This window comes from Budorcas taxicolor, chromosome 3 (assembly GCF_023091745.1).
Source record: "Budorcas taxicolor isolate Tak-1 chromosome 3, Takin1.1, whole genome shotgun sequence".
Classification (NCBI taxonomy): domain Eukaryota; kingdom Metazoa; phylum Chordata; class Mammalia; order Artiodactyla; family Bovidae; genus Budorcas; species Budorcas taxicolor.
In genome coordinates, this window is record NC_068912.1 from 93,709,320 (window position 1) to 93,734,934 (window position 25,615).

A 25,615-nucleotide genomic window follows, 5' to 3' on the forward strand; every position below is an offset into this window, starting at 1 on the left:
ACTCCTGACTATTTGAAGGTGGATATGATTTTTATAAAGAGATTAAATAATTTGTGCATGTGATGAATAAGACAGGTAATCACCTGGCAGAAACACAAATGGGGCAGCACACTGTTTCTCTCGACCCTCACTTTCCTCATTTGAACTCAGTTTGAAGAAAACTGGTAGAAAACACATTCTGATCAAGCATCTAGCTTTCCAAAGACATACTCTGGAAGACAATTATTTAGTTGCTAACGCTAAGTCGCTTCAGTCGTGTCCAACTCTGTGTGACCCCATAGACGGCAGCCCACCAGGCTCCTCCATCCATGGGATTTTCCAGGCAAGAGTACTGGAGTAGGGTGCCATTGCCTTCTCCGATTATTTAGTTATATGTACTTAAAAACTACTTTCATTATTTTATTCATATAAAGCATTCACCAGTGCCCGGTATATAATAAGCATTCAACAAATGTTAGCTGCTATTATTAATCAACAATAGTTATATTTCGAAAGGAATCTGGGGAAGTTAAAACTTCAGTTAACATTTACTCTTTTGATTTACAAGACGAGTTATATGTAGAAATATTTAAACTGAACTTGCTAAGTGTAATCATTAAATTGAGACCAGAAAGAAATGGTAGCACTAGCATAATCTTTTAAATCTCATTTGTAAGGGATCTTTAACTTAAATGTGAATAGTACCTATTGAAATTTACCCTCATTCCTTCAGTAGGTTGAAAGAATCCAGAGACTACAGACTTGAGCAACTTCAGTGAAAACCAAGGAATGCAGACATCTTCTTCCTCCCACCCTTCCTTCGAATGCACTATCTGCATTTGTGTGTGCTCTCTCTTCCGTTTCTCTCTCTCTACAGACACACACACACACACACACACACACACACACACACACACATCAGATAATGGGATATACTTTCACTGTGACTTTAAGTATATATAATAAATTTATATATTTGTATATGTGTGTTCACTTGCTCAGTCGTGTCTGACTCTTTGCGACTGGCATGGACTATAGCCCACCAGGCTTCCCAGTCCATGGAATTTTCCAGGCAAGAATACTGGAGTGGGTGCCATTTCCTCCTCCAGAGGATCTTCCCAACCCAGGGACTGAACCGAGTTTCCTGCATCTCCTGCACTGGCAGGTGGATTCTTTACCACTGAGCCACCTGGGAAGTCCCTCATTGTCCCTATATTTAATATTTAATAAAATATAACAACTATAAACATATTTGAATGTATGTGTGGGTATGTGTGACTTGTTATTTAAAGTCACAACAAAAGTGTATATACCATTATCAGCCATCCAGGAGCAAGCATACTTCTAATGTAGGAGTAGGAAGGTTGTGTGGCAGTGAAAAGAAAACAGATTTAGAATAAAATAGATCTGCATTTGAAACAGGACTCTATCATTTACTAGCAGTGTGACTCTTATTAACCTCAGTTTCCTTATCTGTATATGAATAGGATAAAAATACCTACCTTATAAGTTTTTGAGAAAATTCAAGAAAAGTATAAACTGCCTGGCATTAATATTACATGGAAGAGGCAATTAATAAATGATAATTATCACTATTGCCATATTTATTCTATTTTATAGTTGTGGAAAAAACTGTATTTCTTACTTGTAAGAGTTTACATACCCTAAATATATAAAAGGATTGAATCTCTTTCAACTTAGAACTTACACATAGGTAACAAAATTATCAATATACTGTGCATAATCAGAATTTCACAGATAAATCTTTTACAATTTATTTTCAGAATTTGTTTTTGAAGACAGAAGTAATATATTAGCTATGATTTCTGTTTCAAAGATCAAAAGCATAAACTAATTTTTCCATTATAACATTTATTGATTTTCTTGCTGCCAAATAACACTGTAAGGTATTTTAGACCAGCAGACTTCCAAACTGCTATTTTGGGAGAGAAGTTATTTTCACCATGCGAACAGCTTCTCATAAAACAAAATAGAAGAAACAAACACAAAAAAGGACTTGCCAGGTTAGAAAAGAAAATGCTTATTTAAATTATACCATAAGTAGCAAGGTAGGCAAAAATAAATGAATTCCTTTTCCTCAATTAGGCTTTTCTGTTATTGCTATGAAAATAATTAAATGGCCACAGCAGTACTTCAAAACCCAATGCTAATTAAAAGGGCATAATTTTTGTTTCCTCTGTTTATTTATTACCATGAAAAGCCATGGTCTGAAGTAGCCGATCAGCCACCTCCTGTGGGAATACTCCAGGTTCCTGCAGACACAATGTTCCATCTTGTCTTGCTGAGCAGAACTTCTCAAGGTGAGTAGTCAGGAAATTCAAGCAGATATCAAGTAAGGAATAAGGAGATGCCTCCTCCTTGGATCCCAGGAAGAAACAAAGGGAAAACCAAAGCCAACAAGTTAGTTTTCAGAAAAGTAGAGAACAAAAGATTCATTTACTTGCTCAACAAGTACTTTTATTCAAGCGTCTACCATGTGCAAGATACCATGTTAGGCAGTGGGAATACAACATATGATCCATGTTATCAAGAAGCAGGAGAAGAGAAACATTGAAACACATTTTTACTAAAAGTCTATTAAATACTATAGTTTAGGATATATTGGGTATTCATGTAAACATACAGCAAGGTATCCTAATCAGTCAAGGATGGTTAGGGAAGATGGCGCAGCAGATTAATCTTCCTAAATTGCCATCCCAGGACACTCTACTGCTCAAGACATCAGTGGGATGCATGGGCCTGAACACAAAAGAAAAAAATCTTATATTGTTAGACTGATGATGCCCGAGTCCTTCCAAAATCTAGCCCCAATTTACTTTCCAACTTGACCTCCCACAAAATTCCCATCCCAACCTAACAGTTCAAATATGATCAGTTTATTTGGAGGAAAGAATGTGCTATAGGTGTTACCCTCAAAATAGAGAAAGGTTAACCCAGTTATTCCAATCTGAGGAATATAGAACTAATCAAATAAGCACAAAGATTTAAGTATAAGGGTTTTGATTACAGAAATAAACACACCTTAAGGTCCCTAATAACAGTAATATAACTAAAATATAATTATAGCAGCTACCATCCATTAGGTGCTTTCTGTATGACTCTGCTGAGAGTTAAACATAAACTATCCATTATTTCAGTCATTCCTCACCCCTACTTTACTAAGTAGTGAAGCATTATTTTCATTTTTGCATAACTGACAACTGGCTCAGAAAAGTAACATCTAAGTATTCTACACATGGTAACTGACAAAGTGTAACTTCAAATTAAAAACTGACTTAGGGGGGCTTCTCTGGTGGTCCAGTGGATAAGACTCCGAGCTCCCAATGCAGGCAACCCAGGTTCAACCCCTGCCACAACAAAGACCTGATGCAGCCAAATAAATAAATAAAAATATCTTAAAAAAGTATGACTCAGGAACACAACTCTTAATCATATGAAATTGATACTATACACGTGACATTTTAATGGCTGAATAACATGCAGCCATTAAAAATTATAATTCAAAGATATATTACTCAAATATAAAAATATTCATAATACAAGGTAAGTTTTTTAAAGTACATAGTTTATAGAACTTCCTCAACCTGATAAAAGTCATCCATTCATTCTGATTCATTCCTATTCATGGATCAGAAGATAATATTTTAAAATTGATCTACAGATTCAGTATAATCCCTACCAAAATTCCAGCTTCTTTTTTTTCAGAAATTAACAAACTGACCTAAAATTCATATGGAAATACAATGGACCTAGAATAACTGAAACAATCTCTGAAAAGAACAACAAACTTGGAAGACTCACACTTGTCAGTTTTAAAGCTTACTATAAAGCTACAATAAACAAAGCAGTATGGTACTGGCATAAAAACAGACACATAAATCAACGATAGAACGGAAAGATCAGATCAGAAATAAACTCTCATATTTATGGTCAGTTGACTTAAACAAGGCTGTCAAGACAATTCAATGGGGGAAAAAAACAGGCTTTTCAACAAACAAAACTGGGATAACTGGACGTCTACATGCAAAAGGATGAACATGGGGTCCTTCCTCATAGCACATATAAAAATTAACTCAAAATGGATCAAAGGCCCAAAGGTAAAAGTTAAAACTGTTAGGTTCTTAGAAGAAAACTTTGGGATAATCCTTCCTGACTTTGAATTGGTGAATGACTTCTTAGATATGACATCAAAAGCACAAACAACCAAAGAAAAAAGCAGATAAACTAGACTTCATAAAAACAAAAAGACTTTTGCATCAAAGGTCATCATCAAGAAAGTGAAAAGAAAATCCCAAAAAATGGGAGAAAATATTTGCAAATCATGTATCTGTTAAGGGATTTGTATCTAGATTATACAAATCATTCTTACAACTCAATTATAAAAAGACAACTCAAAGACAGGCAAAAGTCTAAACGGACATTTCTCCAAACAAATACAAATGACCAAGAGTCACATGAAAGACACTCAACATCATTAGTTACCAGAAAAATGCAAATAAAAATTACAATGAAGTAATATCTCACACTTACTATTAAGGCTATAACCAAAAGACAGATAAAAACAAGTGTTGGTGAAGATGTGAAGAAACTGGATCTTGCGTACCCTGTAAGTGGAAATGTAAAATGGTACAGCCACTTTGGAAAACAATCTAGCAGGGGCTTCCCTGGTGGCTCAGTGGTGAAGATTCCTGCCAGTGCAGGAGACATGGGTTCAATCCCTGGTCTGGGAAGATCCCACGTGCTGCAGAGCAACGAAGCCCATGCACCACAACTATTCAGCCTGCCCACTAAAGCCCAGGAGACTCAACTGCTGAGCCCACATATCACAACTACTGAAGCCGTGCACCATAGAGCCTGCCACAAGAGGAGCCACCTTAATGAGAAGCCCAGGCACCGCAACTAGAGAGTAGCCCCTGCTCTCCACAACTACAGCAAAGCCCAACAGCAATAAAGACCCAGCACAGCCAAGAATAAATAAACTGAAAACTTTTAACAATCTAGCAATTGCCATATAACCTTGCAATTCCACTAAGCATATACTTAAATGAAAACGTAAGTTACACAAAACTTGAACATAAATGTTTACAAAAGCTTTATTCATAATAGATGAAAAGTGGAAATGGCCTAATATCAACTTATGAGTGGATAAACAAAATATGGTATATTTACACAATGGAATACTATTTCATTGTTTTCTGGAATCACAGATGGATCTCAAAAACATTATACTAAATGAAAGAAGCCAGTCACAAAAGACCATATAATGCAGAATTCCATTTATGTTCAATGTCCAAAATAGGCAAATCTGTACAGACAGAAAGATTAGTGGAGCTTGATGAAAGTGAAAGTGGAGACTGAAAAAGTTGACTTAACGCTCAACATTCAGAAAACGAAGATCATGGCATCTGGTCCCATCACTTCATAGGAAATAGATGCGGAAACAGTGGAAGTGTCAGACTTTATTGTTTTGGGTTCCAAAATCACTGCAGATGGTGACTGCAGCCATGAAATTAAAAGACGCTTACTCCTTGGAAGAAAAGTTATGACCAACCTAGATAGCATATTCAAAAACAGAGACATTACTTTGCCAACAAAGGTCCGTCTAGTCGAAGCTATGGTTTTTCCTGTGGTCATGTATGGATGTGAGAGTTGGACTGTGAAGAAAGCTGAGCACCGAAGAATTGATGCTTTTGAACTGTGGTGTTGGAGAAGACTCTTGAGAGTCCCTTGGACTGCAAGGAGATCCAGCCAGTCCATTCTGAAGGAGATCAGTCCTGGGATTTCTTTGGAGGGAACGATGCTAAAGCTGAAACTCCAGTACTTTGGCCACCTCATGCGAAGAGCTGACTCATTGGAAAAGACTCTGATGCTGGGAGGGATTGGGGGCAGGAGGAGAAGGGGATGACAGAGGATGAGATGGCTGGCTGGCATCACTGACTCGATGGACGCGAGTCTGAGTGAACTCCGGGAGTTGGTGATGGACAGGGAGGCCTGGCGTGCTGCGATTCATGGGGTCTCAAAGAGTCGGACACGACTGAGTGACTGAACTGAACTGAACTGAGAGATGATAACAGAGAGGAAGGGTTGTAGGAAAATGAGAAGAAAATGCTAATGAGTACATAGCTTCTTTTTGAAATTGAAATATTGAAATATTTGAAAATATTCTGAAATTGTGTATTTGCACAACTATTAGTATATTAAAACCACTAAATTGGGTACACTTCAATTGGGTGAACTGAATGGTATGTGAATTATACATCAATAAAGTTGTCACAAAAATTAGTTTATGAAACTTTAAATATAAAACTGAAATACATACATCAAAATATTAACAGTAGTTAACTCTGGGTAAATTGCTATCAGTTATTTTATATGGTATGACCTGCCTCTTGAGAAATCTGTATGCAGGTCAGGAAGCAACAGTTAGAACTGGACATGGAACAACAGACTGGTTCCAAATAGGAAAAGGAATATGTCAAGGCTGTATATTGTCACCCTGCTTATTTAACTTATATGCTGAGTACATCATGAGAAACGCTGGGCTGGATAAAGCATAAGCTGAAATCAAGACTGCCAGGAGAAATATCAATAACCTCAGATATGCAGATGACACCACCCTTATGGCACAAAGTGAAGAAGAACTAAAGAGCCTCTTGATGGAAGTGAAAGAGGAGAGTGAAAAAGCTGGCTTAAACTTCAACATTCAGAAAACTAAGATTACGGCATCTGGTCACATCACTTCATGGGAAATAGATGGGGAAACAATGGAAACAGTGACAGACTTTATGTTCTTGGGTTCCAAAATCACTGCAGATAGGGACTGCAGCCATGAAATTAAAAGACACTTGCTCATTGGAAGGAAAGTTATGACCAACCTAGATAGCATATTCAAAAGCAGAGACATTACTTTGTAACAAAGGTCCATCTAGTCAAAGCTATGGTTTTTCCAATAGTCATGTATGGATGTGAGAGTTGGACTATAAAGAAAGCTGAGCACCGAAGAATTGATGCTTTTGAACTGTGATGTTGGAGAAGATTCTTGAGTGTTCCTTAGACTGCAAGGAGATTCAAACAGTCGATCCTAAAGGAAATCAGTCCTGAATATTCATTGGAAGGACTGATGTTGAAGATGAAATTCCAATACTTTGGCCACCTGATGTGAAGAACTGACTCATTGGAAAAGACCCTGATGCTGAGAAAGATTGAAGGCGGGGGGTTGGGGGAGGGGAGAAGGGGATGACAGAGGATGAGATGGGTGGATGGCATCACCGACTCAACGGACGAGAGTTTGAGTAAACTCTAGGAGTTGGTGATAGATAGGGAGGCCTGGCACGCTGCAGTCCACGGGGGCACAAAGAGTCGGACACGACTGAGCAACTGCACTGAACTGAACTGATCTTATATAAATAAATCTAATTTTCTATATACTATGTGATTTCGAGAATTAAAAGTTATTTTAAATTACGCATTTTACAGTTCACAAAGTGCTTTCACATGGACACATTTGATATTGTAATAACTGAGTAAAGTGGACAACAAAGATATTATTTATAAGATGAGAAAACAGACTTCACAAAAGTTAAATGGTTGGCCCAGTGTAACAGAGGATGTGAGCCACCAACCATGAAATTTGTTCTTCTTTTCTTCCATGTTAATAAACCTTTTATTTTTACCTGGGCATAGGACCATCTGTAACAAAGGTCATATACCTCTGTCTTCTCTGCAGCCAGAGGTAGCTAGAACACATAAGAAAAAGTTCAGAGGAAGTAATTCTTCAATTCAACTTCTGCATCATAGAGTTTTGCATTTTCTGTCTTACTTCCTGTGTTGTAAGTAAGAATTCTTCCTGCTTTTTCTACTCTTCACTGTACCATCTTTCTAAATGTCTATAATTCATCACCCAGATAAAACAAGCTACCCTTTGACCTCAGTTGGTAAGTTTCAAAATAATCTATTTATTTTACAAAAGAAAATGAATGAAAGTTGGGTAACTGTCAGAGATGAGACATGAACTCTCTGAGTACATAATTTTTAGAAGTCATTTTAACAGAACAAACCTACGGAAGTAATATATGAACATTTAGAATACTGAATTAATCATTCTAAAAAATGTCTTCCAATTGATAAAATATGTTCACAAACAAAAACAATTTTTTCACCACCACGAATTTTTCCTTTTCAGAGAAAACTTCACCCTCTCTCTACGTTAATTCCTATTAGTAAGCATAAAAAGACTGTTCTAGTCAGCTGCTCTTCTATTGGGAAGTACATGTGCCTAATAGTTAATTACCTGGGCTTTGGAACGAGAGTACAAATCCCAACTTTTCATTTGCTAACTGTGTGACGTTTCACAAGTTATCTAAACTTTCTGCTCCTCAGTTTTCTCATCTTATAATGCATGAAATTAAAAGATGCTTACTCCTTGGAAGAAAAGTTATGACCAACCTAGATAGCATATTCAAAAGCAGACACATTACTTTGCCGACTAAGGTCCGTCTAGTCAAGGCTATGGTTTTTCCTGTGGTCATGTATGGATGTGAGAGTTGGACTGTGAAGAAGGCTGAGCACCGAAGAATTGATGTTTTTGAACTGTGGTGTTGGAGAAGACTCTTGAGAGTCCCTTGGACTGCAAGGAGATCCAACCAGTCCATTCTGAAGGAGATCAGTCCTGGGATTTCTTTGGAAGGAATGATGCTAAAGCTGAAACTCCAGTACTTTGGCCACCTCATGCGAAAAGTTGACTCACTGGAAAAGACTCTGATGCTGGGAGGGATTGGGGGCAGGAGGAGAAGGGGACGACAGAGGATGAGATGGCTGGATGGCATCACTGACTCGATGGACGTGAGTCTGAGTGAACTCCGGGAGTTGGTGATGAACAGGGAGGCCTGGCGTGCTGCGACTCATGGGGTCGCAGAGTCAGACACGACTGAGCGACTGAACTGAACTGAACTAAATGCAGATAATAATGCCTACTTCATAAAGTTGTTGTGAGGACTCAATGAGATAAATAGGATCAAAAGTACTCAGAATAATGGCAGTATGTCTGGAAACACAGCTTGCAAGGGTCAGAGTCAGGATTCAGACCCAGGAAATGTAGCTCCAAGAGCCTATGCCCTTATCCAGCATAATATACTATCTTTCAACTTTATATGCAGATTCTAAATTTGTTATCTCACCTGATACTGAAAGCAGTTATGTGATGTGAACAAGGAAAATCATCTCCATTTAAAGAAAAACAACAGAGAGGTTATATATATCAAGCCAGTGACAAAACTAGAACCGTACTCAGGTTATCTGAGATCTCCTCCAAAAACTCTACTGCCATCTGTGATTCCCCAAATTCCAGTATTTTTAGCTAACACAGAAGTATTGAGAGATCAGTCATTTTAATTTTATTATTTTTTTTTTTGGCTGCATCAAGGCAAGAGTTCCCCACCCGGGGATTGAACCTGGCCTATGGTGAAAAGTGAAAGCTCCTTCTAACCACTAGGATTTCCAGGGAATTCCCTTTATTTCTAAACAGACAACAGCAGCACAGGACAAAGAAAGGATAAAGCAGAAGCTGAAATTCGGTGTCTGTTAACAATTCATTTCTTGAAAATTCCTGCTCAGGGAGATTTTCCCCTTCCCCAACTAGGCACACTCCAGGCAAGGCAAAAACAAAGCTCCTACTAGAAAAAAAGCGGGAGGGAGAGAAGGTCAAGTCTGATTTCGTTTGGATCATAAGGTAACCCACACAGTTCAAAGACTAAATTTCTAGGAAGAACAAACGAGAAAGTTCTTTTTAATTAAGTGAAATGGCTTCTACTCCATCTGGACCAATCCAACCCTTCACTGCATAGCTTTTATCCTATAACTCTTCTAAAAAAAATCCAAAGGTTCCGTATCATCCATAACCATAGTTCTCATGCTTGGAACACATTTTAAGAGGCTCCCCAGCAGGAGTGTGCCATGGGATTAAAACTACAGTATTAACTTGACATTTTTTTTTTAACTAAAGAAAACAATTTTATAGAATAGATAAATGAACTTCATAAACAAATAAATGGAATGGGCTATATGGTTTAACTGTTATTTCCAAATATTACCTTGTTTTTTGGTAAAGCTTAAATATTTGCTGGGGCCCCCTGGGGACTAGGTTCTGGACGGAGGGGCCCTGCATTAAGCACAGCACTGTAAACACAGGTGGAGGGGAAAGAAACCCGGGTAAGTGTGTTTAGAACATCAAACACACTCAAAGATTATTTGAGGGGATAAGAGTATGGGAGGTTGGGGGAAACGGAACCAAGTTATTAACTAATAAATAAAAATATTTTTGTACTGAAATAAATATATTAAGTAAAAGGCAAAAACTGCATGAATTTTAAGATAAAACACAAAATTACCAAGAAATTACTATCTGTAACACTGGTTTCAAGTAAATCCCTTTTCTATCTCCCAGGAAATCAAGTTTCCTCTGCTGTAGGAAGCTGGAAAAGAGACCTAGAGAATAAAATATAAACATTACAGCAAGGTATTCAAAATCTTTACTAACTGGCTCCAGCCTTCCTTTCCCGCCTCATTTTCTGCTGTTTCCTTTTCCCTCTAAACATGTTACTAACTAGATACACTAAACTGAATGTTCCCTAATGCAACCTACTATTTACCATCTCTTCCTAAGCAGTGTATCGAGCATTTTCACATCTCTGAAATGTTTTTTAGATGAGTCCTTCTCTGTGGCAAAATCTGACACATCATTTAGCAATCAGTCAAACCTCACTAGTTCTATGATGCCCTTCCTAATTTCCAGGGCAGAATTAATTTGACTCAACACCTGGGAGATTAATTTGCACCGTTATCTATTAGCTACTATGTACTGAATGACAGCTGTGTGGTGACAGGCACAATCCAGCAACTTTATATATACATTTGCAATCTTCAAAACAACCTGCTTTGAACAAAATAGGTAAACTAAGGCTCAGAAAGATTAATTTACTGTGAAAGATAAAAGAGCCAGCAGAAGGCAGAGAAAGAATAAAAATTACAAGAGCTATCATCGTAGTGACATAGTGCGGGCGCGCGCACACGCGCGCGCGCACACACACACACACACACACACACACACTTTTTATGAAACACTGTCTCTGATTCTGGTTCACAGCTCTTTAGATACATGAGCTCTTTGAATTTCTAGGTCCTATGAATCAAGCACCATTACAATATACATTTTAATGAGGAAACTGAGGTTTAGATTAAAGAAAAAAATATATAGATATACACACACACAGCCAGCATGTTAATAAACTGGAACTCCAACTAAAAAATGAGGCCAAACCTATATTTTCAAGCTCTTAAACCACTATACTGTAATATCATAATCATAGGGCTTTATTTGTTCATATATGCTATGTACTATATGCAATTAACTATGCTAAGTACATTACATATATAATTTCATTTCCTTATTAAAACTGTACCAGTATCCCCTATTCTATGAAGATGAAGACACTGAAACTTAAGGAGTTATTAATCTGCCACGATGATACAGCTAATAGGTGCCAGAGCCAGGACTGGGCCCCAGGCAATCTGATTCCAGAGTTAAGGCTGCGCTTTTACCACTACACAAGCTGCTCTTTATATCTGACTCCAAAGCCAGTTTATTTTATAATTTCTGTTACACCATAGTTATTTATGACTGTATCTGTCTCCCCCACTAGATCAGGATGCTCTTCAAGTTCAAGGAACATATTAACCCTTTTTGTATATCCTTAGCACCCAGCACACTCCCTGATATTTACCTGTTAAAAGAGAAAGAGTTCAAATTGGAATAGTGGTAAAGAGATTTGCCCAGAGTCACACTACTTGTAAGAAGTGGGGCAAAGATGTAACCCTAGATCTTCTTATTATGAAGTCTATCTTTTCCACTATAACATGGGAGAGACATGGGTTCGATCTCTGGGTCGGGAAGATCCCCTGGAGAAGGAAATGACAATCTTCTCTAGTATTCTTGCCTGGAGAATCCAATAGACAGAGGAGCCTGGCGGGCTACCGTCCACAGGGTCGCAAAGAGTCTGACGCCACTGAAGTGGCAGCACGCATGCACCCGCGCACACCAGGTGCTCAGTTGCTGCCGTCTGTCCGACTCTGAGACCCCATGGATGGTACCCCACCAGGCTCTTTGTTCATGGGATTATCCCGCAAGAATACTAGAGTGGGTAGCCATTTCCTCCTCCAGGGGATCTTCCCCACTCGGTGATCAAACCTGAGTCTCCCACAGCCCCAGCACCGGCAGGTGGTTTCTTTACCACGGAGCCACCTGGGAAGCCCCATACTGTACCATACCTCGGAACAACTATTAGTTTGGCACTGACATAAATGCCAAAAAACAACGTGGGGACCAGCTGGTTGTTACAGTGACTCACACAAGTGGTGATAATGCCGTGGATTACCGCAAAAGCAAAGAAAATGGGGGGGGAAAATCCAAAGTGAAAAACAATTTGAAGGAAGAATTGACAAGATGCAAGTGACCAAACAGGAAACAGATGCTGATTTCTGAATTCCCAGTGCCTAGCATAATGCCTGGAAAATCCCATGGACAGAGGAGCCTGGTAGGCTGCAGTTCATGGGGTTGCTAAGAGTCGGACATGCCTGAGCGACTTCACTTTCACTTTCACTTTCCTGCATTGGAAAAGGAAATGGCAACCTGCTCCAGTGTTCTTGCCTGGAGAATCCCAGGGATGGCAGAGCCTGGTGGGCTGTCGTCTTTGGGGTTGCACAGTCGGACATGACTGAAGCGACTCAGCAGCAGCAGCAGCAGCATAATGCCTGGCACTCTCCTAGATACTTGAGTGTTCTCTGGATTGACCAGCATTCCTACAGAATCCTTTTGACATGTATTTGGCCCTCACAGCAGACTTGTGGAGCTGGTGTAATAGACGCTATTTTGTATATGAAGATACTGGAGATCAGAAAGAACAATGCATCCAAGTTCATTGGGTTAAAAATGTAGCAGAATTAGGCCTTGAACCAACATATTTAATTCTAATTTTTCCTATTCCATACAGTGCTGTCAGATGAAGGAGGGAAAAAGGTGGAAGACAGAGAATCTGAGGTTTAAGAAAAAAAAAAAACTCCAAGATTTAAGGTAGTTGTTAACCAAGTGCGTGCGTGTGTGTGTGTGTGTGTGTGTGTGTGTGTGTGTGTAGAAATAGCACAGATATGCACACAAGATAAAATGCTAACATCTGGAGGATTTGGGTGAATGTCTATATGAGAATTCATGTTATTTCTGCAACTTTCTGTAAGTCTGAAATTGTCCAAAAAAAGTTAGAAAATAAAAAATGAAATAGGAATTAATACTCCCATGATCTCACTAACAAGACTGAAAAGAAGACAAGGCAAAGACTTATTTCCTCAAGGGAATTTGTTATGGCTGTGGAAAGTCTGTCTGCTTAGGCAAGTACAGAAAAGGAACTAAAAATGCTTCTGTGAAAGAAGTGAGCTGAATATACAGATTTAAATATCACCCCCTATTGGTGACAGCTGAGTCACAGAAGAGATAAATTCCCAGAGGAGTGATCAGACAGGATAACTAAGCCCTGTAATTAACTATCACATGCACAGCAGGCAGAATGACGTGGTCCCTCAACACTGGCTGAAAAAATATCCTATGGAAAACAGGAAAAATAACACCAGTCTGAAAGAACAGCACAGCTCTTTAATTTTTTTTGTTAACATGGTGTTTTCTGGAACTGGATAAAATCCTGACATTGTGAATCATTCAAATCAAGTATACCCAGATTGGTCCTCTCAAATACTGCTGCTCAAAGTATAAATTGTCACAATTTCTCTGGATATAAAAGACTTAATTACAATTTTAAAAACATCCAGTCCCTGGATCCAGGACCTCATCTAAGAATTTACCAGAAACAAAAGAGAAAAAATTTAAAAAAGGGGGGGGGAGAATAACCAGAGATATTAACAAAGGAATTTACACAGAGACTTATTCACAGTTTTTCTAAACTCCCCCCTAAAATACATATACAAATTCTAAAATAGGGGGGAAATGGCAAGCAAATTATATCAATCACATAGATAATTACATAATAATGTTCATGAATAAGTCTTTTTTAGAACCCAGTCTTTAAAGTATCTTTTTCACATTTTATTCTGAAATGATGAAACAATGAAAAGTTATTCAATTTCAGTTATGTACATATATGTGTGAGAAGGATACAATATCAAAACTATTTTTATTTTTTGTCTCTAAACTTCATTTCTGGAAAAAAATTTTACTTCTTAGATATGCGTGAATTCTTAAATGAATTTTTCCAGTAGTAGAGTAATAATTTTTGTTCAGAATTCAAGTTTTCTTGAGCTATAATCAAACACCCTTGAGTTTGCTTGGGCTAAGTTTTTCTGTTTTTGTCCTTTTTTTCAAACTTTAAACTTTTTACTTCGTATTTGGATATAGCCAATTAACAATACTGTGGTAGTTTCAAGTGAAGAGCTAAGGGACTCAGCCATACATATACATGTATCCATTCTCCCCCCAACCCCCTTTCAATCCAGGCTGGCACATAACCCAGAGTTTCATGTGCCATACAGTAGATCCTTGTTGGTTAAAGACAGTAAAATGCCAAGAATAAAGTTAATCTAAGCTAAACAAAAACTGTATATGCAGCAAGCTTTCAACTAAACATCTATACAGGCATAGGATTCCCTTGTGGCTCAGCTGGTAAAGAATCAGCCTGCATGCAGGAGACCTGGGTTTGATCCCTGGGTTGGGAAGATCCCCTGGAGAAGGGAACGGCTACCCACTCCAGTATTCTGGCCTAGAGAATTCCATGCACTGTATAGTTCATGGGGTCGCAAAGAGTCTGACATGACTGAGCAAATTTCAGAAGATTATATAGCTACTTCTAAACTAGACAATATGTTATAGTAAACCTATAGAGAAGAGCAAGGGAAAGATTTAAAATTAAAAAGGATAAAAAAATAAAATAAAATAAAAATTAAAAAAAATTAAAAAGGATAATGAGGGTGGGTGGAAGTAGCATAGAAGAATGGGGCACACAGAGGAAAAACTGGCAGTGGTTATCCTCTATTTCTTAAGTTGGATGCTGGTTTTTAGATGTTCGTTTACTATGTTTCATGGCTTACATAAATGTTTTCTATGGTCTTCTAAATGTATCAAATTACTATTTTAAAAAAAATAAGATTTATTTTTATTTATTTATTTGACTGGACTGGGTTTTAGTTGCAGCATGTGGGATCTAGTTCCCTGACCAGGGATCAAACCTGGTCCCCTGCTTTGGGAGCACAGAGTCTTAGTCACTGGACCATGAGGGAAGTCCTTAAAAGTATCAGTTATTAAAAATAAAAGAAAAAAAAAAAAGCAAAAACTTGTGAAAATGTTGAAAAAAAGAGCTGTGTTCACATTTGCACTTTTCAAATATTCAAAATAACCAAAAATCAGTGTCTATTTTATCAATGATAGTCATACTTTTCAATATATGTATTCAAACTAGTAAAAACAGACCTTTTATATTAGACTCTATAATAGACCTTTTATATTTAATTATACATAATTAAAACTATATTAATTATGAATGAAAATATACATGCTGTGCTGTACTTAGTCGCTCAGTCATGTCTGACTCTGAGACCCCATGGACTGCAGCCCACCAGGCTCCTCTGTCCATAAGGGATTCTCCAGGCAAGAATACTAGAGTGGGTTGCCATGGCCTCCTCCAGGGGATCTTCCAAACCCAGGGATCAAACCCAGGTCTCCCGAATTGCAGGTGGTTTCTTTACCAACTGAGCCACCAGGGAAACCCAAGAATACCAGAGTAGGTAACCTATCCTCCTCCAAGGGATCTTCTGGACCCTGGAATCAAACTGGGGCCTCCTGCATTGCAGGCAGATTCTTTACCAGCTGAGCTACCAGGGAAACCCATACATATGTACACACACATTTTTATTTTTCCTAAATTGGTCATAATATAACTTCTCACCACTGCTCCTATACCCTTTCCCTATGAAGTCTTACATTTCTGAAGTTTTACCATCTAACAGTGATGGACTGGGTTGGGAAGGGCATCTTGAGAAAGGTTTCAGGGGAAAGGCAGGGGGACGGTTATGATGTATATAAAGGAAAGCAAATAGGAAATAAAAAAGAAATTTTAAGAAATATATCTGTGAACTCTGTTCTATTCAGGTGTCCAAAAATTTTGCAAATAAAGACTCTTGAGTTTTACTAAATGACTTTCTGGCTGAAGGATTATATTCCATAGATTATGACACTGTTCTGAGGCTAAACAACATGGATCATAGCTTAAATAGTTATACATAAACAATTAAAGAATTTTTCCTGCTATTAAAGCTAGTTATACAAACATATATCTTCTCTTCTGCTCCTGTCTTTAGATGCCACAAAGCAGAACCTTGAAGGAACAACAAAAGAAAAGAACAATAAAAATAAAGAACAACTGGACTGAAAGGAGGTTAGGAGAGGTCTTGAGATGACACTACCTAGGGGAGACACAGTTCAGTTCAGTTCAGTCGCTCAGTCGTGTCTGACTCTGCGACCCCGTGAGCCGCAGCACGCCAGGCCTCCCTGGAGACACAGGAGGCTTTCAAATGAGGAAAAGGAAAAAAAAAAAAGTAATAATGAGACTAATAGCTCGCGCTACAAGAGCCAAGATGTAGGTCCACACCTTCATCATTTAACAGCTGTCTAACTCTTCGATTTATAAAGTCTTTTCGGTAGTCCAGTGGTAGTCCAGTGGTTAAGAATCTGCCTTGCAATGCAGAGGACACCAGTCAACCCCTATTCTGGGACGATCCCACATGCTGCAGGGCAACTAAGTCCATGTGCTGCAACTACCAAGCTTGCGCTCTAGAGCCCATGAGCCACAACTACTGAGCCCCTGAGCACCTGGAGCCCGTGCTCTGCGACGAGAAGCCACTGCAGGGAAAAGCCCGCACGCTGCAACTAGAGTAACCCTGCTCACCAAGACCAGACAAAGCCTGTGTGCAACAACGAAGACCCCGTGCAATCAGAAATGATTTTAAATAGATAAATATCAAGTCTCTCGAAAACAATCATCATTACGATTCTATGAAGTAAGGAGAAAAGAGATTATCTTTGTTGAAGAAGCTGAGGTTCAGAGAAGAAATGTCACCAGTGGTAGTCGGTCATGCCTACCTTTCTTAATACATGCTGTCCTCTCTCCTTAGAATACCCTTCTCTTCCTCTCATCTGTCAAATTCCTACCGACACTACAAGAGCCAGGACACATGTGCACTGCTCCATGAAGCTGTTCCTCATATCCCAAAATACAACTGATATAATCACATGACATTCTCTATACAGTTCTATTTCAATTGTCCACTGTATAATTTTTACTTGTTTAGATGGCCATCTCCCTCTCAAGACTACGAATTCAAGGTAAGTTAGTAGTTCTCAAATGCTTTTTGTCTAAGATCCACGTAAGTGGGGCAAAAAAAACCTCATAGCCTATCCATCCCTCCTGGTTCCCAATGCAAAACCATATTAACAATATCACTACAAGGGAATTTTACCAACATTTCCTTCACCAAGAAAAATGGACATTTCCTATTCAAGTTACAAAACACTGTCAACAGTCTAAATCTGGAAATTTTTATGTCAAAAGTTCTTTTAGTACAAATATATATATATATATATAACCACATACTAGGTTAAGTCAATGATAATTTACAATTAAGACACAAACTAGTAACAATAAAAAAAAAACCACCATCTCAATACAACAATGCTGAAGCACTGATTACAAATCTCTCTTCCAAAGTACGGGAATTACAATAAGCTACATTTGTACGTATGTAGTAGGAGATTTGCAACACTTCCAAGTATCATACAGAACAGACTTCTTCCTAAGGATACTCATTAGCTCTTCCTAATCTTCTTATGGCTTTCTTTTAATCTTCCTAATTTTTAAATTTTATTTCTTATATTCTCCATTCTTGATGCATTTAGTCATCTATCCAATATTCAGCTAGAGGCATACTCAGTCACTTTCCCATGACTTAGTTATATAATTTGTTGGTTGGTTTGTTTTCTATATGTAAAAGCTTCACTCTGTTACTATGTCACCAGGGTCAGGGCAAAGAAGCCTTTCAGCATTCTGAGCAGTGGTCTACCCATTTCCAGCAAGTGGGGAGGTGGGGGACACTGGGAACTGACTACATATTGCAACTGTAGTCTACTGCTGGAGGAGACTGGGGCTTCCGCTGTTGCTAGAGTGATAAAAAATTGAACTCCTCATCGATCAGGCATCCTTTATACTTAGGGCCTAAAGTCCCAAAAAATGCATCAGATAACTCATTTGTTGAATGAATTAGTAAGTTACTAGATGACATCTCAGAATTAATTTTATTTCTCAAGAAACTACTTCAGGAAACATCTGATACAAAAAATAGTAAGACTGCCTTAATTCCTCAAGACAGACCTTGTGGACTTCAAAACTATTAAATAATGAGGGGCTTCCCTTGTAGCTCAGTCAGTAAAGAATCTGCCTGCAGTGCAGGAGACCTGGGTTCAATCCCTGGGTTGGGAAGATCCCCTGGAGAAGGAAACAGCAACCCACTCCAGTATCCCTGGCCTGGAAAATCTCATGTACAGCGAAGCCTGGTGGGCTGCAGTTCATGGGGTCACAAAGAGTCGGGCACGACTGAGCGATTGACACTTACTCTTTTGATTAATTAATTAAAAGGAAAAAAAAACTTCATGGATGATACCAGGAACAGTATCTAACAGTAAAAAAATCAAAATCACATCCTTTATATAATTTGATACCTATAATAACCTTATAAAGTAAAAGGAAAAATATTACAAATTTCATTTCACAGTTAAGGAAGCTAAGGCACAAAAATGAAGTGATGTTTCCAAAGACCCTGTGCTTAATAGGAAGAATACTCGACCTTGATTTGAATTCAGTGGTGTTACACTGTAAATTATCTAGCTTTTCTGATCCTCTGTCCTATCCTTTGTAGAATGGGGATAATATTAGTACTTATCTCATGGTGCTATTGTCAGGGTGAAGTGAGAGACTGTTTTTAAAGCCCCCAGCACAATGCCTGGCAGAGCAATTACTCAGTAAATGTTCCCTTCCTACTTAATAGCCATGATCTTGCACAAGTTATATAAGTTCAAGTTTCAGGCACATAAGGCAGAAAGTTCATGACTGTAAATTCTCGAGAGAGACTATTCCCGTCCAGAGACCATGTCAAGACAAGTACACTCCTTTGTTTCCCTCCACCACGAGGCACGTATTTTTAGTCTATGTTTTCACCAATGGCGTGATGTTAGGTATTAGGGCCCTGGCTTTATGTAGTTGTCTTGGTTATGATTCATGAATCAGATTCAAGATCTTACCTCCTACCTGAAAAGTTCCTAGGACTGACAGATCCTCCAATAGAAGGTAAAAAGGCTCTGATACTCGTTTTTTCTATATCCTCGGATGATTTTTTTCCTAAAGATTGGACCAACAACCAGGTGACTACAAAGATCACAAACTTGACAATTTCAGTATTAGAAATAAATTTTTTACGGACGTCTCTCTGAGGGACTATGTAATAAATACTGTGGTGAAAAGTGTGGGTTTGGAAGTCAGACTGCCTGAATTAAAATGCCAGCTCTATCACTTACAAAACGATGTAAGTTTAAGCATGAGTACTTAATCTTCCTGTACCTCAGTTTCCTGATCTATAAAAACACACAATAACAGTACCTACATCACAGGATTGTTGCCATAAATAAATTTTAGGTGTAAGACACTTAGAACAGTGACTCAGTTCAGTTCAGTTGCTCAGTTGTGTCTGATTCTTTGCAACCCCATGAACCACAGCACACCAGGCCTCCCTGTCCATCACCAACTCCCAGAGTCCACTCAAACCCGTGTCCATTGTGTCAGTGATACCATCCAACCATCTCATCCTCTGTCGTCCCCTTCTCCTCCTGCCCTCAATCTTTCCCAGCATCAGGGTCTTTTCAAAAGAGTCAGCTCTCTGCATCAAGTGGCCAAAGTACTGGAGTTTCAGCTTCAACATCAGTCCTTCCAATGAACACCCAGGACTGACCTCCTTTAGGATAGACTGGTTGGATCTGCTTGCAGTCCAAGGGACTCTCAAGAGTCTTCTCCAACACCACAGTTCAAAAACATCAGGTTCTGGCATATATTAAATGCTCAGTGTCTGTGTGTGAGTCAATCAGTCACGTCCAATTCTATGTGATCCCATGTAGCCTGCCAGGCTCCTCTGTCCATGAAATGCCCCAGGCGAGAACACTGGTGGGCTGCCATTTCCTTCTCCAGGGGATCTTCTTGACCCAGGGATCGAACCCGGGTCTCCCACACTGCAGGCAGATTCTTCACCATCTGAGCTAACAAGGGAGCCATAAATGCTCAATAATCGTTAGCTATTACCATCCAATGTAAACTCCATAAAACAAACACTATGTTTTGTTCACTGCTCTATTCCCAGAGCCAACAAGAACGTCTAACAGATAGGCACTGAATGTTTACTGAATGAGTAAATGAACAGTCAACACAAATTTATTGTTAGGTGTGTTTAAAGTATTTATTTGCCCCTAGAGAAAGAGACCATATGTTCAGAGAGAAATATTAAGTCCCAAGTCTAGCAATAAAATTAAACAATGGGATTGAAAAGCAGACAGTGTCATTTGACTTCATGGATATAAGACACTTCAAGATATTGAAACAATCTTTGACTCCTCGTTTTAGTAGTACTCCGTGGGATATTTCTTTTTAGTTTATGGAGTTTCTTCCCCCTTGTGGTAGTAGTAAAGGCACAGGTATACTGTACTCAAGGGTACAGGTATTTTCAATAATTTGCCATGGACTGAGGGGAGTTATTTTCTTTTTAAAAAAATACTAGGGAATTCCCTGGCAGTCCAACGGTTAGGACTCCCCGCTTCCACTGCAGGGGACATGGGTTCGATTCCTGATCACATGCCATGCAGTATGGCCAGAAAAAAAGAAAAAAACAAGCAAAAACCACCAACTACTCTTCAGAGATCCCTAGACACCAAATAAAGTTGCAGGTATGACCAACCTAAATCAAAAAGCAGAGACATTACTTTGTTAACAAAGGTCCGTCTAGTCAAGGCTATGCTTTTTCCAGTGGTCATGTATGGATGTGAGAGTTGGACTATAAAGAAAGCTGAGCACTTAAGAATTGATGCTTTTGAACTGTGGTGTTGGAGAAGACTCTTGCGAGTCCCTTGGACTGCATGGAGATCCAGCCAGTCCATCCTAAAGGAGATAAGTCCTGGGTGTTCACTGGAAGGACTAATGTTGAAGCTGAAACTCCAATACTTTGGCCACCTGATGCGAAGAGCTGACTCATTGGAAAAGACCCTGAGGCTGGGAAAGATTGAGGGCAGGAGGAGAAGGGGATGACAGGGGATGGGATGGTTGGATGGCATCACCGACTCAATGGACATGAGTTTGGGTAAACTCCAGGAGTTGGTGATGGACAGGGAGGCCTGGCGTGCTGCAGTTCATGGGGTCGCAAAGAGTCGGACACGACTGAGCGACTGAACTGAACTGAACTGAAGGCAACCTTCTTACATGTATCACTTCAAGGCTTGGCCAGTGTGGCAAAGGGCTCTGTGTTAAAGGGCAAGAAGCTAGATTTCTATCTACAAAAGATCAAGGCTTGCAAAGGTAAATAAATCCCCTTCCCTTCCATCTTAGCTCATGTAATAAAGCTATTCCATGAAACAATACAAAAATTCAGGTCAGCAGTCATTTAGCAGACGAGCAGATCATAGCAATCAGTAACTCAAAGAGATACTTTAGCATTATTTTCCTCTTAACTACTAGCATTAGTTTGAAATATAATATGGTAAACAGAGAAGCTGGGTTAATAATGGAAAGAGCACTGGGCTTGCAGTCAGTCCCAGCTCTGCTATTTAGTAGCTTTGTGACCTTAGGTAAAGAAATTAACTTCTCAGTTTTCTTATCTGCTAAACCTCTACCTTGACTACCTCACAAAATGGCACTGAGGAATAAATGGGATGTGTATGAAAATGCCTTTAAAATACTAACATACTATGGAAATATTAACATAATTGAAAGAAGGGTTTCCGCTGTGAAAAGTTGGATAGTATATTAATGGAGGTAAGAGTTCAGGTTCACCCGAAATTAAAACCTATTAAACCGTCTGCTACTACAGGTAATAGAATGTACCTACTTTACTAAAATATTTACCTTTAACATGCTACAATCTTACTACAGTTTTTAACAGGTGTAAAAGGTCACAGAGAGAGGATTTAATACAACCTTTTCACTTTAGATTTAAAATGGGAGGCACAGCGAGGTGAAATGACTTGCCAAAGGTTACAAGGCCTATGGAAAGAAAATAACTGGTATTATATAACCAAGAGCACTGAAACTTTTTTTTAAATGCCCTTAGAAAAGGAGACTATGACATTGAACATGCATTAAGATGCTTTTGAGAGCTAAGCAAAGTGTTCATACAAGGGAGAACTGGAGATAGGAATAAAGAAAAAAGATCTTTATATAGAGTTAACAAAATGTTTAAATAATTTAACCACCCCTCTACATTTACAAGTGACTGATTCTTTACTATCTGTATTTAAATATTCTATTCTTTGGAAGGATACTTCCACAAATTATAGCCAAATAATTTGTAAATGTTTATACAAAAGGATAGTGCTTTGCAATTCATCTCAAAATCATCTGGCTTCTTCCCCAGCTCTTCCTGATGAACTCTCTCGAAAGAAATGTTTATCCCGGGTTAAAACTACTACTTATGCTAGTAAGAGAAACTATCTGATCCAAAATTTCTTACCCACCAAAACTCTTTTCCCCCTTCTCAGAGGACCTGTACGAAGTGTTCACCTATTTCCCCCTTTCCCATGACTCACATCTCAGTAAACATTCCCCTTATGCAATTCTCTACAAAGTACACACATTCTTTCAGTATCAGGAATTATGTCAACTGTTTAAGACACGAAGCTGAAAAAACACAATACTGTACTTACCCACAGACAGCTCATAATCTGGAGAGACAGCCAGCCTCATTAAAAATACTAACACCATACAGTAATTCCCGTACCCAAAGCACATATAATGTACAAGGAAGGCATAAGAAGAGGAGCCCAAGGCTACCTGAGGGTAAATGCAGGCTTCACAAAGGAGGTAGGGCTTAAAAGGAACTTAAAAGTTAAATACTCAAGCAGACAGCATTCCAGGCTAAAGGAAGAGTCTAAGCAAAACTAGAGACGTAATAAACAGTATGTGTGCTCAGTATAACTGAACATAAAATGCAAGGACTTTTTCTCATAAAATGATTAGCTCATTAAAGAATTAGATCTTAAGAATCCTGGTATACTGCACAGAACTATTTGCTGGCCTCCCAATATGTGATTTGATTTACGCTGCCAAGTACACGGGATACAGATGTTTGTAGACCCACTGCTGGCCACAGGTACAGTTGCTACCCGTGCTGTGCAGTACAATCTGTGTGGCTGCAGCAGCCCTGTAAGACCACTGTAAACTAGCTGGGCCCTAAACTGTAGGTTTCTTTTGTGGAGTGAAGAATCCACAAATTTACATTCATACCAAGTATGCTCTGTACACAGTAATATCTTGAAATGTACACTTTCAATGCCCAACAGATGCTATTAGAATTATGATTTCCACCAGCCCTTTGGGGCTTTTCCCTAATTATTGTGTTCTAAAAGTATATTCTTGTCATGTGTCTCAAGCTTTTCAACATGAAAAAGGTATCTAAATGCTAAAGACAGAATGCCACCAACATCTGACACTCTACAAATGCTCCCAGAAGGTGATTTGGCAAGACAGATCAAGAACCATAAAATTATACACACTCTTTGACCAATTTTCTCTCAATATTAAATTACTTTTAAAATGGAAACAATAGTACAAATATTTTAAATGCTTGAATTCAGTTTAGATTCTGAAAATCTCAGAGTCCAGGGAAGGTGTTTGAAATAGCATAGACTTAGGGGTCTGACAAACCTGTGCTTGAATCCTGTTCAGTCACTTATTCGGCATATGACCATAATTGCCTGATTTCTCTAAGTCTCAGTTTTCTTAACTGTGCCTTGAGAAAACATCAACCGCATGGAATTGTGAAGATTAATTAATACATCATCTGATACTGTGTGCTCACTAAATGTGTGAGATCATGCTCTCTAAATAAATGTCCCAGCACTCAAGAACTTTGTCTTAACATTTTCCTCTATTAATTACTAGCATTAAAAATATCTTTTATTCCACTGCAAATAATGACTATTTCTGCTACTTATTGGTTATGTGTTTTAAGGGTTAGCTTCAGAACCTATGAAAAAAGTAGTGTTCCAGCCAAACTTTCCTAATTCAAGGATGACTCAATCATTAAATTCAACATTGATATTTTGCTTTGTATTTTTTTAAGTTTCATTTAATTGAAGTATAGTTGATTTACAGTGTTGTACCAATCTCTGCTGTACAGCAAGGTGACTCAGTTATACACAAATAGACACTGATTTGTGTATTTTTTTTACCATATAATGAAAAAATTACTTAAAATATTCTCCTTTGAAAACAGAATAGTTTGAGAGTATCCAAAATTTTATCTACTGAATATGTGTGAATTAGTGGAAATTAGGAAACGGGCTCATCATATTACAGACACTCAATTGTTACATACGGAACAAAACAGTAAATTATTTTAAATTATTTTAAAATTATTTTAAATTATTTTTTATTCTTATAATGAACTGTTGGTGAAAGAAGGACAGGAAACATAAGTTGAGATGACAAAATAGGAGTAAATGAGTGCATTTATCTTATCAGGACTCTTAAATGGTACATCAAGATATCTCAGTATTTTTAAGTATTGAAAAAAGAAATGTGATGATAATTCTATCCAATTTGGATTTTCAATATTAGAAGTAAACTAACCATACTTCCTGGTGGCTCCAACGGTAAAGAATCCATCTACAATGCAGGAGACCCGGGTTCGATCCCTGGGTCAGGAAGATCCCCTGGAGAAGGAAATGGCAACCTATCCTAGTATTCTTGCCCGGAGAGTCTCATGGACAGAAGAGCCTGGAGGGCTACAGCCCATGGGGTTGCAAAGAGCCGGACACAACTAAGTGACTAAGCACTACTGCAATATCCGTACTTCCAATGTTTTATCTGTGGAGACAAGCTTGTAAGCAGCAGCCTGGAAGCATTCTTTTTATTTTGTCATTTAGAAAAAAAAAAATAGAAAAATTAGAAAAACCTACTAATTTTTACTTATCTACTGCTCAGAGTAATGAAAATCAAAACAAAAATAAGCAAATAGGACCTAATTAAACTTAAAAGCTTTTGCACAACCAAGGAAACCAAAAGCAAAACAAAATAACTTACAAAGGATTAACCTCCAAAATATACAAAGAGCTCATGCAGCTCAATATTAAAAAAAAAAAAATCAAACAATCTAATCAAAAAACAGATGGAAGATCTAAACATACACGTCTCCAAACAAGACACACAGATGGCCAAAAAGCACATGAAAAGATGTTCAACATCACTAATTATTAGAGAAATGC

General features: G+C 38.3%; 1 protein-coding gene across 3 annotated transcripts in view; it reads right to left on the minus strand.

Annotated features, from left to right (window-relative positions):
• The window catches only part of ZYG11B (zyg-11 family member B, cell cycle regulator), a 77,613-nt gene that overhangs the window by 47,229 nt on the left and 4,769 nt on the right, over positions 1-25,615 (minus strand). For all 3 annotated transcript variants that reach the window (XM_052636621.1, XM_052636622.1, XM_052636623.1), the window contains exon 2: positions 2,192-2,357. In XM_052636621.1, the coding sequence (XP_052492581.1) occupies positions 2,192-2,357 (166 nt within the window). The remainder of the gene's footprint in view (positions 1-2,191; positions 2,358-25,615) is intronic.